General features: G+C 47.2%; 1 protein-coding gene across 1 annotated transcript in view; it reads left to right on the forward strand.

Annotated features, from left to right (window-relative positions):
• Window positions 1-16,267, forward strand: part of LOC122364894 (nucleoporin 88-like) — a 49,365-nt gene that overhangs the window by 21,445 nt on the left and 11,653 nt on the right. The window contains exon 3 of the mRNA XM_043335696.1: window positions 14,710-14,835. Coding sequence (XP_043191631.1) covers window positions 14,710-14,835 — 126 coding nt within the window. The remainder of the gene's footprint in view (window positions 1-14,709; window positions 14,836-16,267) is intronic.

Raw genomic sequence — 16,267 nt, forward strand, 5'->3', positions numbered from 1 at the left:
GATTTTATTGAATATCGTTTCAGATGAAGTGCATACCTGTCGCAGCCGTCCTTACTTGACAGCAAATATTTTATACACCTCAAACGATTTTCATTGCCAATGCAATAAACGGAACAGATATTTTCGCCCAATCTTGGACCTTCGTGTTCAACAATTCCTACATGCGAGCTGAGAAGAGGAACGTTAACCCAGGGAAGGGGACGTTAACCTGCAGAGCCGGCGACTTCAGCCACGCCGCGGATCTCTGAGCCACCCTGGCCTGTGTCGCCGGTGGTTTTACACGGTGCCGGCTGTTTTTCCGCACTGATGAGGAGGTGTTAGCAGACGGGGAGGGAGTCTGCAGCACGCTCCAGCGGCCCCCTGTCCGCCGCGGCGGCCGGCGGTGGCGCCCGGAGCACTCTCCTTGTCACCCGGCTTGTCCTCATTATTTTACATTTTCTGACACGTCTTGTTTATTCAGCGTTGCATATCATGAATCGTTAATTTCTTCTTCCAGTTGTGGCACGCGATTGAATTATCTTCAAAAGTGTATGAATATTCATCTGGCTTTGGATAGCAAATCTTGATTTCGGGCAGCACCCAAAGTCTGAGCTAAGAAACAGCGTCTGGTATTGGATTTGTTTTGAATACGGTGCTGATTTCGTAGAGATCCTTTTTATTCGTCTGCTGCTGTAGTTAGTATGCCTTCTGGCGACTACGAGAGGTTGAGTTTTTTTTTCACAGTTTCATTCGAATGGTGCTCTACTCTACTGAAGGGTGACAAAATTGTCATTTGGCTCTCATTTATTTCGAGCCATGCATATTCATGGAGGGATATGGCATTAACTCTCGCTGTACAAGTGGCACTGGATGCAAATATCTGTGAATATTTGCCCGTCGCGAACTCATTCAAACAAAAGTGATGCCCTGCTAAATAATGAGATTGGCAACCCGGTCGTGTGCTTATTTGTCGTAACATTTCTGGATTGGCAAAAATGGGCGAAATGAAACCATGCTCGAATGATGGCGAATAATATACTGACACATTTGAAGTCCCAGACATGTGTTTCTGTAAAAAAAGGTATTTACTATGGCCTTAAAAGAAAAGAACGCAGCAACTAATTTGCCTATCAGCATCCAAAGATTATGCTCCCGCAAGATTCATTCAAACACTCCTCGGTTCTTTTAGGAAGTTACAATCGCTTTTCTCTTGTTAACCCGTCACCGCCTGGGCTATTTCCGTACCCACATCAGCCTGGGGGGGTCGGATCCGACCCCCCCCCCTGTTATCTCGAGAACCAATGGTCGTATCGAGCCCCGCGAGGCGGCGTTCGAAAGGTCTCTACGAGACCTTCCCAAAGCACTCTTAAGATTTTAAGATTGAGGTCAACTTTCGGGTCAAGGTCAGGTCAAAGTTCAAATTCAGGGGTTTTGCATGATTAGGCTTACGGACAGCGGAATCGATAGCTGCTGCTCGAAACTCACCACAAATGACCTCAAAGACCTAGTGAAGGTACCATGTGCGTATAGGGGTCATACTAAGTACGGGTCAAGGTCAGGTCAGGTCACGAAAGGTCACGGTTTTCACTTTCTGCTACATGGGCGTGCGACACATGTTTTATGGCTTATTTTTCACGCCAAATCCGATGGTAATGGGTATATGTGACCCCAAGTCACTGTGCTGGTGATAAGTGTGCATTGAAAGCATAAAAAATCGTTTATACCATACATAACGAAACGAGGGCTAAGAAAAAAGTCAATTTTTCAACTTTTTATTTTTGACATAAAAATGCACTTTTCTAGACGAGCTTTGTCCCAGGAATCTAGTGGTGCCATTTGTTTTCACATGCGATGTTCAGAAGTGCCTCTAATTCGCGAAAATGCTTATGACGTCACCATGCCCTATGCATGTTGGAGCTATTTTTTACAATTTGGGGGTCAAAAATCAAGATAGAAAGTTGAAATTTGGGACATCTAATGTTCTAATAAAGCTCTATAACATATATTCCGGTTTTTTGGAAATTCTCAAAATTTTGGATTTTATTAGCTGTTTTCCAAAAAATATAGTTTTTTGAATTTTTTGGGGTGAAAAACGCATTTTATGGAAAATCCGAGATAGCCATTTTAAAGAACTCGTTGAGCTGCGTCTTTTCGTGTCCTTAATTTGCAATTCGCTTAAAACCTCGATTTTTGGCGATTTTTTAAACATTTACCATTTTTTGACTGAAATCGTCATGTAGTTACATCACTAAAATCGACATATCTCAGAAATTTTTGAAAATTTTTCTTAAAAATTGCACAGGAGACGTCAAATCGATGGGGGAGAAGGTTTGCAAAGTTTCAAGTTGATAGCTCAAGCGGTTCATGAGTTATTCAAGAAAAACAGAGGGGGGGGGGGTCGGATCCGACCCCCCCCCCCAGGCGGTCGCGGGTTTTAAGATACAAGCACAGGGGCTAGAAAACGCAATTTTGTTAACGACTTAAAAAAATCATAGAAAGAAAGATCAATCAATCAAAGAACGTTAACCTGTGGCTTTGTGCCATGCAATTCAATGTCAGATGTAGCTGTTTTCTTTAATTTTGGAATGGTGGATACTGTATGACGATGTCGTACTCTGCAACAACATCGCCGAAACAATGAGTTAAAAGCATACGGTTTTGTGGGCACGACCGTGACTTTGTCACCTCTCGGCTCTCATATCACACCATATCTCGGAAACCCACTATCTCATTCGGGGCTCAAGTACTGTCACATTCGGTTTTGGTCCTTGCCGAGTCTATAGCATGCTATTGCTCACCACTACCTCGATACGTATGCCGTGTTTCTGCTGCCGTTCCATCGGTCGAAGCCAGGCTCGGTTCATTGACTACCTCTGAGCTCGTTACGGAACCCCTCCCTCCCTACCGCCTATCAGAACCCTCGCGTCGGCCCCTCGGCAGCCCTCGACGCTTTCTCAGTGGCAGTCAATCACTCTAGGCCATTGATTCCATTTATTTCTTATTTATCCCGTTTGTGAATATTCAAACACTCCCCTCCGGCTCGTTTATGTCTTTTGTCTGTAAAAATGCAACCCTTCCGCGGCGCGGTGCCACCCGCGGGACACACAAGCGCCGCGGGCGATTTGTTACACGTGGTGACGTCAGCGGGGGAGGGGTCGCGCGGAGGGGGCGGGGGGGGGGGGCGATCGCGGCTGATCGCAGCTCGCGCGGGCTGGTCGATGGCTGGGCCCGTTCACCGGTTTGCCCGCGGCGCCGTGCCCGAGTGATCCGCGAGCTCCTGGGGACCTGTAGAGCGCGGCTAGTCGGCTCGGTTTACGACGCCGGCGGGCTGGTTTGCTCGGTGCTTGCCGAAGCGTGCGATGATGCTTGTTGGCGACTCCCTCAGGGCGACATCGTATCGTCTCTCTGACGAAATGGCTCCGCTGGTATTGTGTGGCTTGAATGTGTATTCATAGTTATCAAAGAATGGGCTGACGGTGGCTATGAACTAAAGCCATTGAATGAAACATGTGTGTTAGGCAAAAAATGGTGTTTGTTTCGAGTTGTGCGTTCGAAAGATGGTGCATCTTTTGCTGTACAGCAAATATGTATGCCAACAAAGCCCCTATTTTATTTTATTCCAGTTCTTGTTGCCAGTTCCTGAGCAACTTTTTTAGCATTATTGACACATTATATTAATGTTCATCTCATTGACGTATGCACTGGTAGCGTTATAGTTCCATCATATAGATTTACGAGGTACGATCGTCGTCTTCAGCAATGGTTTAGATATAGGTACCAATCCCAAAATGATTACTGTATGTAATGATCAATGAAATGTAAGCATGATTTTTATTTTATCATGCAATTAGGCCTTCTTACGAAAACATGTTCACATTTTACGGCGTTCGCTTTTTTTGTAAACTGCTCAAAATCGCCTTATCACAAGGGGTTTGCTGTTGCTGGGTGAGCCGAACAGATTTTCCAACTTCACGTGCTCCCTGATTGTCTCTCAGGAGACAATGCAGTTACTTTGCTTTGTACGCTATGCATTGCGCATGTAACCAAAAAAGTAAATCACATGGTCAACCCACTTTTTGTCACAAATGAATTTCACGCGATATGTGTTGACATATACACTATGCACTTCTACAGCTCTTTTTTCAATGGCTACCTGAAATACTGTCTACTCCCTTACCTAGCTATGGCTGAGTTATGAGTATTTTCATAGACTGTTCCCAGCTGCGACTCCCCGCGCTCTCCTAGCTCGGGGTGGCGCCGGCGCGGGGCCGGGTTGGCGCCATTTTTACCCCCGCCTCGCTGTCGGCGCGCCATCGGCCGCGCCGGCAAAGTCAAAAGTAAACAGATTTGATTAGCACCAACTCGGCGCTCATGCATATTCAAGCGGCGCGCCGTTTGATGAAGCGTCCCAGCGCTGGCGACACCCAGGGGATGAGTTACCCGTCGAGCCGGGCGCCGCCAGCCAGCGACAATTGGATTTTTGTCAGACATTTCCATACGGCTCGGTATCAGGTGGCGACCCCGGGGGCGACCGGGCGACGGGTCTGGTCCGATCCGACACCCCGGTACCCGAGTGGAGAGGGCTGTCCCCGGGGCGAGCGGGTTCGGCTCGCTCCGACCCTGCACCTCGGGATTGTGAGTAGTGCTGTCCCATGCCGATGCGTCTTGGGGCACAGGATCGCGAAGAGGTTTCCAATATGAGTAGTTTGGATGTCCTCTAAGCTAGCTCAAAGTTTATTTAGTTATGTCATAAGCTCTAGACGCTTTTAGGTCCATGGCTGTAAATTAATTTCTTATTTTAACACGTCTGACATGACAACATGCCATTACATTTGCGCACGAGTTCTTGTTCCGGCCTATAGCTATGGTTGAAATTCTTCGTTCTGTTTCTTCTACTCCCCTCCACTCTGTGGATTTATAAATATTATTTTCCTTCCTTTCCTCTCCCTCCTCGCTCTTATGCGCTAACCGTACGGCATATAGAGGATTCTTCATGGCTCCGAGTGGAAGATAAGGATATCTTTTCCAAGCGGGTTACTGAAAAACCGAGCGACGAAGGAGCGAGGTTTTTCTGTAACACGCGAGGAAAAGATATCCGATCTTCCACGAGTGAGCCATGAGGAATCCTATATCTTTCTACGTTGAAGTTTATTCTAAATTAATAAAATATATTTAAATGCATTCATATATGTAAAAATAGATTCAGAGTAGTTTGTTCTTATTTGATAAGTTTCATCCATAAACAATGTCGTTCGGTTATTTACCCATCATCACTTGAACTCTTGATTTTTCGCTATGAACCCTCGAGACCTTATCTTTGCATCTCAGAGGGATGCAGAGATAACACATTCTTATCTTTGCATTTCAGAGGAGTGCGAGATAGAAATATCCCTGCACTGTAGACCCAATGGCAAATAAACCTCAACTAGAAAGATATAGAGGATTCTTCATGGCTCCGAGTGGAAGATAAGGATATCTTTTCCAAGCGGGTTACTGAAAAACCGAGCGACGAAGGAGCGAGGTTTTTCTGTAACACGCGAGGAAAAGATATCCGATCTTCCACAAGTGAGCCATGACGAATCCTATATCTTTCTATGTTGAGGTTTATTCTTAATTATTTGAATATCATATTCAAATGTATTCATGTATGTAAAAATACCTTTATAGTATTTTGTATTTATTTCATAATTTTCATACGCAAACAACCGTTAAAAATGGTTCAGTTATTGACCCACCATCACTTGAACTCTTGATTTTTAGCTATGAACCCTCGAGACCTTATCTTCGCGTCTCAGAGGGATGCAGAGATAACAAATTCTTATCTTTGCATCTCAGAGGAGTGCGAGATAGAAATATCCCCGCACTGTGGACCCAATGGCAAATAAACCTCAACTAGAAAGATAGTGCACACTGCACAGCACACAGTGGACATAACATATTTCGGTTGCTGTTCAAATTTCGTTTACATTTGTCTAGAACATTGAATGGACGGTCTTTGTTGTATCATTGTCTGAGACATTTTGTATGCATTTTGTACTTTATTCTTCGGTGAGAATGTTTTTTTTGCATGCCATTTTGTCCTCACGGGTCACACCATGTTTCAGTCCGTCTTTTTCTGATTTATTATTGAAGGGGAAATTTATCAACATTGGACAGTTCAATGATCATTTGGGTTTTCCTGTCGGCGAAGGCTCACCTCCACTTACCACCGTTTCTGAACGGACTCCCCTACAACAGACTCCCTATACATTAGGGTTGTTCAAAAAAAAACGAATTTTGGAAAAGTATATGGGCTCATGGCTCATGTGGTGCGGTATTCTTTTCTGAGTCCAATGATACCCCTTTTTTCGAAAAGTATTACTGCTAGGCGCTGCTCAAATGGCTTAAAGGGATTATCAGGGTTTAAAAATTGAAAGGAATCGGCATAAATTTCCAATCAATGAACTCCCCAGACTCTGCCGATTCTAAAGATATGCATAAAATGTAAATCAGTACCAAAATTTGCGAGATATAGCTGTTTCAAAATTGACAAAATTGTACTTACTCACGCAAAACAAGTACTTGGGCGGCCAAGTTGGCCCATCGCTAAAATGTAAACAAAGAGCAGCCTTGGGAAATTTCGCCAAGGCCGCCGCACCGCACTGGCGATTTCCACAAGACTGTTTTGTTTTTGTCTGTTGTTTTTAGGGCCTTGCAACAAGATTTCTGTGCTTGGCATTGGATTTGGATATGAACAAATTGAAGATTTGCTTTTCAATAAGACAGCAAGAGTTATCAACATTGCCAAAATTATTATATGGGTGTGATTTGAATAGCTTGTTTGCTGATCATCAAAATCTTGATGTTAATATCATTTAAATGTCAACAATTTTCAAGGGTAAATTTGAGTGTTTTATTTCAATAAATTGAAATGTAAGTGCATCAGGCACAAGAGCTAAGTTTCAATCTGATTATTTTGTCAAGATTGGTGAATCTAATGTAACGTCTTGCGAGAAAGCTTACCTAAGTGACTGAAGAAAGCGCTACAGTTTTTCAAAATCAATGTTGATCTGTTTTTTCGAACAACAGGTTGTACAACATGATGTGACATGACCTCTGTGCCCTGTACGTCACCCCTGCTGCTGCAGCAGAGCCCCGGCTTCAACTATAGTTTGTTATGGGTGGGCTCTCCGTGAACGTCTTGGTGCGTTTCTACATATTGTTGCTGTGAAAGGACTGTACATGAAAAAAATATGTAACTTGTATGTTTTTTATTGCCCTGGTACCTACTTAATGTATATTTTTGTTGTTTGTGAGTGATAAATGAATATATTTTGAGGAAAATTGAGTCATTTCAGTTTTAGTTTGTGGAACAGAACAGAAGAAGCTGCTGAGTGTGGATCATGCTTCAATTGAGAGAATCATCCTCAGTTATCTACATATAAGCATGCTTTGTAAGCTTCTTGCATTTTGCCAGCTTCTACTTGCTAGTCAAAGTTGTAAGAAGGGTTAGGGAGAACAATTGGTACACATGCCACCATGTGCAATCACCAAACAAATGAACGTGAGGGCCAAGTCCTTCACACAGCATGGATACTTATAGGTACTGCACTAATGTATAATGTTCATTATGTTCATATTAGCAACTCACCCAGGCAGCCTGCCTTGTGGTATTTCTGAGTTTAAGATTTTGCAAGACTCACACTAATCAATAAGGTAAATTATATTGATATGTATGGATGAACAATGTGCAAAGGGGTCGCACGTGCCTGCTCAGTGCTCAGCCATGGATGCACGTGCCTTCTCAACAATGGTCGTGCTTGCAGACATCTCCATGGACGAACAATGTGCAAAGGGGGGGGGGGGGCATGCCTCCGCGGCCGCCTGTTGGCTCAGCCGCTGCTGCTGCTTGGCGCCGCTGCTTAGCGCTGCCGGAGACGCCGCTCGCTGCCGGAGCTGCCGGAACAGTCACCGGAGCTGCCGCCCGCTGCCGGAGCTGCGGGAGCCGGGCCCGCCGCCCATCTGTCAGGACCGCCGACGGCAGCACGCCCGTCTGTCAGGGTCTGTCAGTGCCGGCAGTGGACGCGCGCGGGTGCGGGCCGGGTACGGACGCGCGCGGGTGCGCGCCAGGTACGGGTGCGCGCCGGCTATGGACGCGCGCGGGTGCGCGCCGGCTATGGACGCGCGCGCGCTTGCGTGCCGACGATGGGCGCGCGCGCGTGTATGCCGACCATGGCTGCCGCCCGCTGCCGGAGCTGCGGGAGCCGGGCCCGCCGCCCATCTGTCAGGACCGCCGACGGCAGCACGCCCGTCGGTCAGGGTCTGTCAGTGCCGGCTGTGGACGCGCGCGGGTGCGCGCCGGGTACGGACGCGGCGTTCTCGCCGGGTAAGGACGCGGCGCGCGCGCCGGCTATGGACGCGCGCGCGCTTGCGTGCCGACGATGGGCGCGCGCGCGTGCATGCCGGCCATGGCCGCGCGCGTGCGCCCCAGCCATGGACGCGCGCTAATGCGCGCCGGCGATGGGCACGCACGTGCCTGCTCGGCAATGGATGAGCGACGAGCGTGCCTTCTCGGAAATGAGAATACATGCAGACATCTTCATGGATGGACGCTTTCAATATGTTCAATGTGTTGAGACGGATCTGAGTAAATTGGAGAGAAACTAGGATAGTTTTAGTCCTGCTCAACTGGTTCTGCCAATAAGTACAAACACCACCTTGCTGCCAACTGCTTACCAAATACCGCATCTGTTGTACCCTTGCATGATGCATATGTACATACAGAAACAATTACAGTCTGTTGAAATCTGAAAACATGCACTGCTGAGCACTGTGGATGAATCTGTATGAAGCGTGTGGCCCAGCGAAACCTTCTGGACCAGGTTATAATTGACAGTGAATTAGTAATCAATCCTTGCGAAGAGAAAATAGATGATTGTGCCTTAGATGAGCATAATGAAGAAGCGTTCCTAAAGTTGAGTTAGTGGCTTTCCATCATCCATGCCAGATGGCCAAAACACACCATTTCAATACTGTCCCAAAAATATATTTCAAAACACTTATTGCATGGCTATACACACCAGCTTACTCGGTCACCACACTCAAACCAAGGCCATATAAGGGTAGTAGTATAGCAGGCGTCACACTTGTTTTTTTTTTTTGCAACCATGAACGAACGAAGAGAGGCGCTGTAGGTTAGGTTGTAGGTAAGGTTAGGTTTGGTTGGGTAAGGTTGGATGACAAAGCAACTCTGGGTATAGCGCTTCTCCTTGGTTGCAAAAAGAAGTGTGACGCCTGCTTTATGACTACCCATATAAGTAGACTCAAACACAGTCTACTGATACAAACGTCACTGGTCTCAAGTCTGTGCTCAATGCACCAGCTGTACACTACTCACAATACGTAAGGACTCAACGTCAGCCACCAATTTTCTACATCAAATTCACATCAGGTTTTCAAAGTAACAATGTATGTGCCACTTCTGTACTTTGTGCTACAAACACAGAATAAATGATATCAGTCAGCAATGCATTGCTCATTGTCAGCCAGTCTGCAAAGTCAGTCCGCAGGCTTTGCAAGTAAGTGCAAAGTCTGCGGAGATCAGTTGCTTTACACCACACCACCAATATCATGCTGCAATGTGCTCAAAATATGCCCATACACCAACAACAAAGCACAACCATGAAGCACCACTGATAACACTTAACCTCAAAGCACACAACATGATAATTTATTTATTTTGAGTACCTACAGAAACAGAATGTCTCAAGGCCACTCGTGCTCACTCCGAAATCTGCCAGTCGCTCAGCCTTGAACATTGACATTATTTCATCTGAAATCTATTTTCTTCACTTGATCAAAGTTGATCTGCGTCATACATCTTACAACGGATGTCTCGAATTATTGGTAATGTTCAGCACTTAGCATTAACATTTGCATTACAAATGATAAGTAACTTTGATTCAACGTTCCATCCAAGCTTCTTCATTGCTGGAGCTATATCACTTTCAACTTAAATTGCTTGAACTAAGACATTCTTGAATTACACTCGGGATGAGCTTAGTTTGAAAGCACACAACATAATTTTTTAATTATTTTGATAACCCACAGGATATCTAGAAGCTACACGCACTGGCTACAAAGCCCACAAGTCTTGAACATTCAAATATGAATAGGAACAGCTTTGTTTCGCACAGATTTCGCACATGGCGGGATGGCGCCATTCCGTCCAACTCATACAGCCTCAGAAATTACAACAACACACTCAACTTACGGAATATACGTCAAACAAATCTTATTTACGACGACACGAGCCAATGCTAACAACGCTTGCCAGTTGCGCTAGAGATATTGGAGTGGAGACGTCAGAGAAAAAAAGTCTTTAGATTTCTCCCATTTCCCCACGTAACGTTGAACGGCCGTTGCGGCCTTATCTGGTATGCGACGGCCTTATCTGGCATAAAAAATATCTCTAGAAGTCTCTAGCTAGTGTTAAGCCTATGGACTTATAGGGAAATGTATCCGAGTACTTGGTACTGCCTCCTCCAGGTACTGGCTGGCAGACGGATCAACTTTGGAGGCCCACCATTTGGAAATTAGGCAATTTTGAGACGAATGACTTCGGATTGGGGCCTCAGCCACCTTCTTCTACACGTTTCACTGAGTAACTCCGAAATTTCGGAAAAAAACCCTGATAATACCTTTAAAGAGGACCATGTTACGCCCGCCGACCGGCCGGTGTCAATAAGGGCGAGAATTCGACGCTGCACGGCGGCGGCAGCGCCTTATCGGCACCGCGCGCCACGACATCTGCCGGGCGGCCGGCTGGGCGGTGGGAAGTTATAAGTGCGTGGTCTATTGCACACGATCGGGGTGAACTATCCCATGTTTTCGGGGCGGAAAGTTTCAGTGCAGCATCGATGCGTCTGCCACGGTGGTCTTTGTCGATGGCATAGAAAATAACTCAAGCAGAGCTCAGAAAAGACTGAATGATTCCGGGTAGTTGCCTCGAAACAATCCGTTTCAAGAATACAGCTGCCTTCTTAACGTACTGTATCACTTGTTAATTCTTCAAAAAAACAAGCTCTGAGCAATAACAGACTTCTTTGCATTGCTGTTGACAATTTAAGTTGCTTTTGGACGGTGGCTCGCAGCCCCAATATGCTGCCGCGTAACTCTATTCCAACGACGAAACGGCAACGTAGCGAGAATCGAAAATTTAACGAAGTAGGTACAACAGGAGCTGGCAAGGCTCCTGCATTGGTCTATCCGTCATGAGTGACTCACCGGGGTAATGTGTCACGTCAGGGCAGAGCTGTGTTCTATGCCGGGTCTGGATTCGGGTCTTGATCGGCATCGGTGGGCACGGCCGCCCTGGCCGGACTGCCGGCGTCGCTTATGCTCGAAGGATTGGATAAACGGCGCTTGATTTATATGAGTAGGTACTCCGGCGAATGTCTCTACTCATGTCTCACTTCGTCACACTGTCAGGGTGGCCACCCTGTCATTCCCAGACATGTTATGTTTTCTTTCGACCCGCTAATCTAAGCTACACCTGGCGTCGATTCTGTTGCCCCAGCATCTGCCATCAACGTATCTGAATAATGACATTGGTGACGCCTATGCTCGTCAAAGCCACCCCAAAACTTGGGCCGATGACTGTCGGGTCTCCTCCATATTCTGTCCCTGTGCATACTGCATTGCCAGCCCCTGCTGTACGTATATCGTGAATTTTCGATTCTCGCGAAGTTGCCGTTTCGCCGTTGGAATAAAGTTGCGCGGCAGCATATTAGGGGTGCGAGCCACCGTCAAAAACTAACGTAAATTGTCAACAGCAATGCAAAGAGGTGTGTTATTGCTCAGAGTTTGTTTTTTGAAGAATTAACAAGTGATGCGGTACGTTAAGAAGGCAGCTGTATTCTTGAAACGGATTGTTTTGAGGCAACTACCCGGAATCATTCAGTCTTTTCTGAGCTCTGCTTGAGTTATTTTCTATACCATCGACACAGACCACCGTGGCAGACGCACCGATGCTGCACTGAAACTTTCCGCCCCGAAAACATGGGATAGCTCACCCCGATCGTGTGCAATAAGACCACGCACTTATAACTTCCTACCGCCCAGCCGGCCGCCCGGCAGATGTCGTGGCGCGCGGTGCCGATAAGGCGCTGCCGCCGGCGCGCGGCGTCGAGTTCTCGCCCTTATTGACACCGGCCGGTCGGCGGGCGTAGCATGGTCCTCTTTAAGCCGTTTGAGGAGCCCCTAACAGTTAATACTTTTCAGAAAAAAGGGCATTATTGGTCTCAGAAAAGAATACCGCACCACATGAGCCATGAGCCCATATACTTTTCCAAAATTCGGTTTTTTTGAACAACCCTACTATACATGAAGCCGAGTGGTGATGTTGTATGTTCCCTGGTATGTTTCCCTATGTACTTGTTGGAAGTTCTGTCATTGCGGCGCGCTTCCAACGTCTGAACACATCTTCCAGTAGGTACCTGTTACCAGGCTGGTGAGAATACTGCCATCTGAAGCACACATTCTCCTCCAAAGTACGTCCCTTAATTCCATAATATCCGCCTGGCGCAAACAATGGCACATTTTTTCGCCGACTGATGCCATAATATTGCCAGTTCAGAGATCAACTCGGACTCATCAGCGCGCTTGATAAACTGAAGAGCCCGCACCAAAATGAGTCCTCTCATAATCTTCGGAATTAAAAGCATCAGGCGCCATCAAGACTGGCTCAAAACAAAGCAGTCCTGACGAGCCCCGATGAATACGGTCCCGGCCAAGTTTCCCAGACGGCTCTTCGAATGCTGCACTGCGGATGGGAATATTACCCTTCATCCCCGCCAAGTTACGTCATTATCATTACGTTCGCCGGCCGGGCTGAAATATTGGACTGTTCGCATTTGCATCTGCTTCCGTCTCCATCGGGCGCCTTCGAGCTCTGCCTTAATCCCCATAGACAAAGGAAACATCCCATCTCGCGATAAATTACACTCGTATCGATTACACATTATGGCCAGGATTAAACAGATACATTAGAATATGCAAATCAAAGGGGGAACAGCTCGCCCGGTTATGCCGAGTTTTTATGATTTTTCGAATGGTTAACACTGAGATGTTTTCATTAAATGGCACATAAATTCCGGTTGGCCAGGAGACGGGCATTTGCCGATTACCCCGTGCGGATGATACATGGCGGAAGGGGTGTGCGAATCGCTCCTCTGCATACGATCTCTCATCAGCTTTGTTCTGTGGGTGCCGACAGCTTCCGGGTGCAGCCAGAGCTGGCAGTGTCCTGTGCTTGGGTTTGGTTTGGTTTGGGTTGGATCTCTTCAGTGCACTGGGCTGGATATGTGTGTGTTTGGGGAGGGGGTGCTGAGAGGCATTGGCTTCATCAGGGATCACCAAAATCTGTGCTGACAAATTCAGGCGGTCGGTCTACTTTTTTGTTGTTGTTGAACAGGGCCACAATGTAATTCTCCTTAGACTGCCTAAGTGTCGAGCAGCTGGAAGGAGCTGATTGGAAACCGTGAATCGAAAGAAAATATATGATTCATTTTCAGTTTTCACACAATCGTGTATGTCCATAGTATGTCCATAGTATCTATCGCCCGCAGCAAAATTCATCACGCATGTGCCAAATAAAAAGATCAGTGAATCCTGCGAGCCAGGGCTGGTCAAGCCGAAAATAACTGCAAAAAAAAACTTTTTCCGTATTTTACTACGACACCAATATTTTGATTTTTTCAGTACCTATATTTTGATTTTCGAACCGGTTACAATCAGTGACCAATGGCAAACAAATCAGCGCATGCCAGGAACAAATGAAGCATAAGAACCATCAATCCGTATACACAATCAGCTGGTAGGTATTCCAAACTGTTCAGCTATTTGCCAACTTTTACCCGAAAACAGCGGAAGCTACCAAAATCTCCGTCCCTATCATAACTTCGGAACATACTGACACGGTGCAAAACTAAACAGCTTCACACCTTTACGAAGCACGCTTTACAAATAATACAAACCCCCTCGGGCACCCAGTCGCCGCAGGCCCGCTGAGCCACCCGTGCCGAGCAGCGAGCCTGTTTTCCCCACTACAGCTGTCGCCTCCAAACCACCCCGGAGGCGGGCGGCAGCCGACAAAACACGCCGCTCTACACGCCGATATTTTGCATATTTAACACCTCGCGCGTATCGCGAATAATATATCAATCTTAACGGGCTGATTTTAATACGACCGACGGAAATTGGCGGCGGATTTTGGCGTGGTTTATCGGCGCGCGCCAGTAATGAAAACCGATGACGAGCTGGCGATCAACGCGCACAATTACCGCTCACGGCGCCACAAAAATATGAATATGACGGAACACGGGATTATTGATAAAGGCGCCGCCCGGGGCGGGAAATTGCCGGGACGGTGGCTGATGGAGGGGCGCAGGGGAGTGAAACGGTGGAGCGGTGGGGTGCGGCGGGGTGGGGTCTAACAGGGAGACGACAGGGCATCGAGGAGTCGGGTTAGGTTGAAATAGAGTGAAACAGAGCATACGATATACATTATACGAGCACATGACCATAGATGACCATAAGTGTCCATTGTCCATATCCGTAACCTCTTTGGCCTGTTGTGTTGCATTGTGACTGGCCTTGTCGTGCAGTGTCCAACTGTGCTGTTTCGCAGGCTGCCACCAAGTATTGTATTGAACTGTATTGTGACCAGATGTGCGGTGTGCTCTGTTTCAGCTCTCACCAGGTGGCGGAGCGGTTCTTCCTGTGCACCAAGCACGTGCAGGTGACCAAGGTTCGCTGGCACCCCGAGTCAGCCGGCGACTGTCACCTGGTGGTGCTCTGCTCAGACAACTACCTCAGGTCAGTGGTGTTATATAACTACCTCAGGTCAGTGAGGTCATACTCAGACAACTACCTCAGGTCAGTGAGGTTATATAGCTACCTCTAGTCAGTGGTGCTCTGCTGAGACAACTACCTCAGGTCAGTGGTGCTCTGCTCAGACGACTACCTCAGGTCAGTGAGGTTGTATACCTACCTCAGGTCAGTGGTGTCACACAACTACCTCAGGTCAGTGGTGCTCTGCTGAGACAACTACCTCAGGTCAGTGAGGTTATACGAGTACTTCATATACTTTATAGCTATAGCTCGTATACTTTATAGCTACCTGAGGTCAGTGGTGTTCTGCTCAGACAACTACCTCAGGTCAGTAGTGTCATACTCAGACAACTACCTCAGGTCAGTGAGGTTATATACTCACCCCTGGTCAGTGGTGTCATACTCAGACAACTACCTCAGGTGAGTGGTGTCAGACAACTACCTCAGGTCAGTAGTGTCACACAACTACCTCAGGTCAGTGAGGTCATACAACTACCTCAGGTCAGTGGTATTCTGCTCAGACAACTACATCAGGTCAGTAGTGTCACACAACTACCTCAGGTCAGTGGTGTCATACTCACACAACTACCTCAGGTCAGTGGTGCTCTGCTCAGACAACTACCTCAGGTCAGTGGTGTTCTGCTCAGACAACTACCTCAGGTCAGTGGTGTTCTGCTCAGACAACTACCTCAGGTCAGTGGTGTTCTGCTCAGACAACTACCTCAGGTCAGTGGTGTCATACTCACACAACTACCTCAGGTCAGTGGTGTCACATGACACAACTACCTCAGGTCAGTGGCGTCATACTCACACAACTACCTCAGGTCAGTGGTGTCATACTCAGACAACTACCTCAGGTCAGTGGCGTCATACTCACACAACTACCTCAGGTCAGTGGTATTCTGCTCAGACAACTACATCAGGTCAGTAGTGTCACACAACTACCTCAGGTCAGTGGTGTCATACTCACACAACTACCTCAGGTCAGTGGCGTCATACTCACACAACTACCTCAGGTCAGTGGTGTTCTGCTCAGACATGGCTACCTCAGGTCAGTGGTGTTCTGCTCAGACAACTACCTCAGGTCAGTGGTGTCATACTCACACAACTACCTCAGGTCAGTGGTGTCATACTCAGACAACTACCTCAGGTCAGTGGTGTCATACTCAGACAACTACCTCAGGTCAGTGGTGTCACACAACTACATCAGGTCAGTGTGTCACACAACTACCTCAGGTCAGTGGTGTTCTGCTCAGACAACTACCTCAGGTCAGTGGTGTCATACTCACACAACTACCTCAGGTCAGTGGCGTCATACTCACACAACTACCTCAGGTCAGTGGTGTTCTGCTCAGACATGGCTACCTCAGGTCAGTGGTGTCATACTCACACAACTACCTCAGGTCAGTGGTGTCAT

The sequence above is a fragment of the Amphibalanus amphitrite genome, unplaced genomic scaffold (genome assembly GCF_019059575.1).
Source record: "Amphibalanus amphitrite isolate SeventyFive unplaced genomic scaffold, NRLGWU_Aamphi_draft 000706F_arrow, whole genome shotgun sequence".
NCBI lineage: Eukaryota > Metazoa > Arthropoda > Thecostraca > Balanomorpha > Balanidae > Amphibalanus > Amphibalanus amphitrite.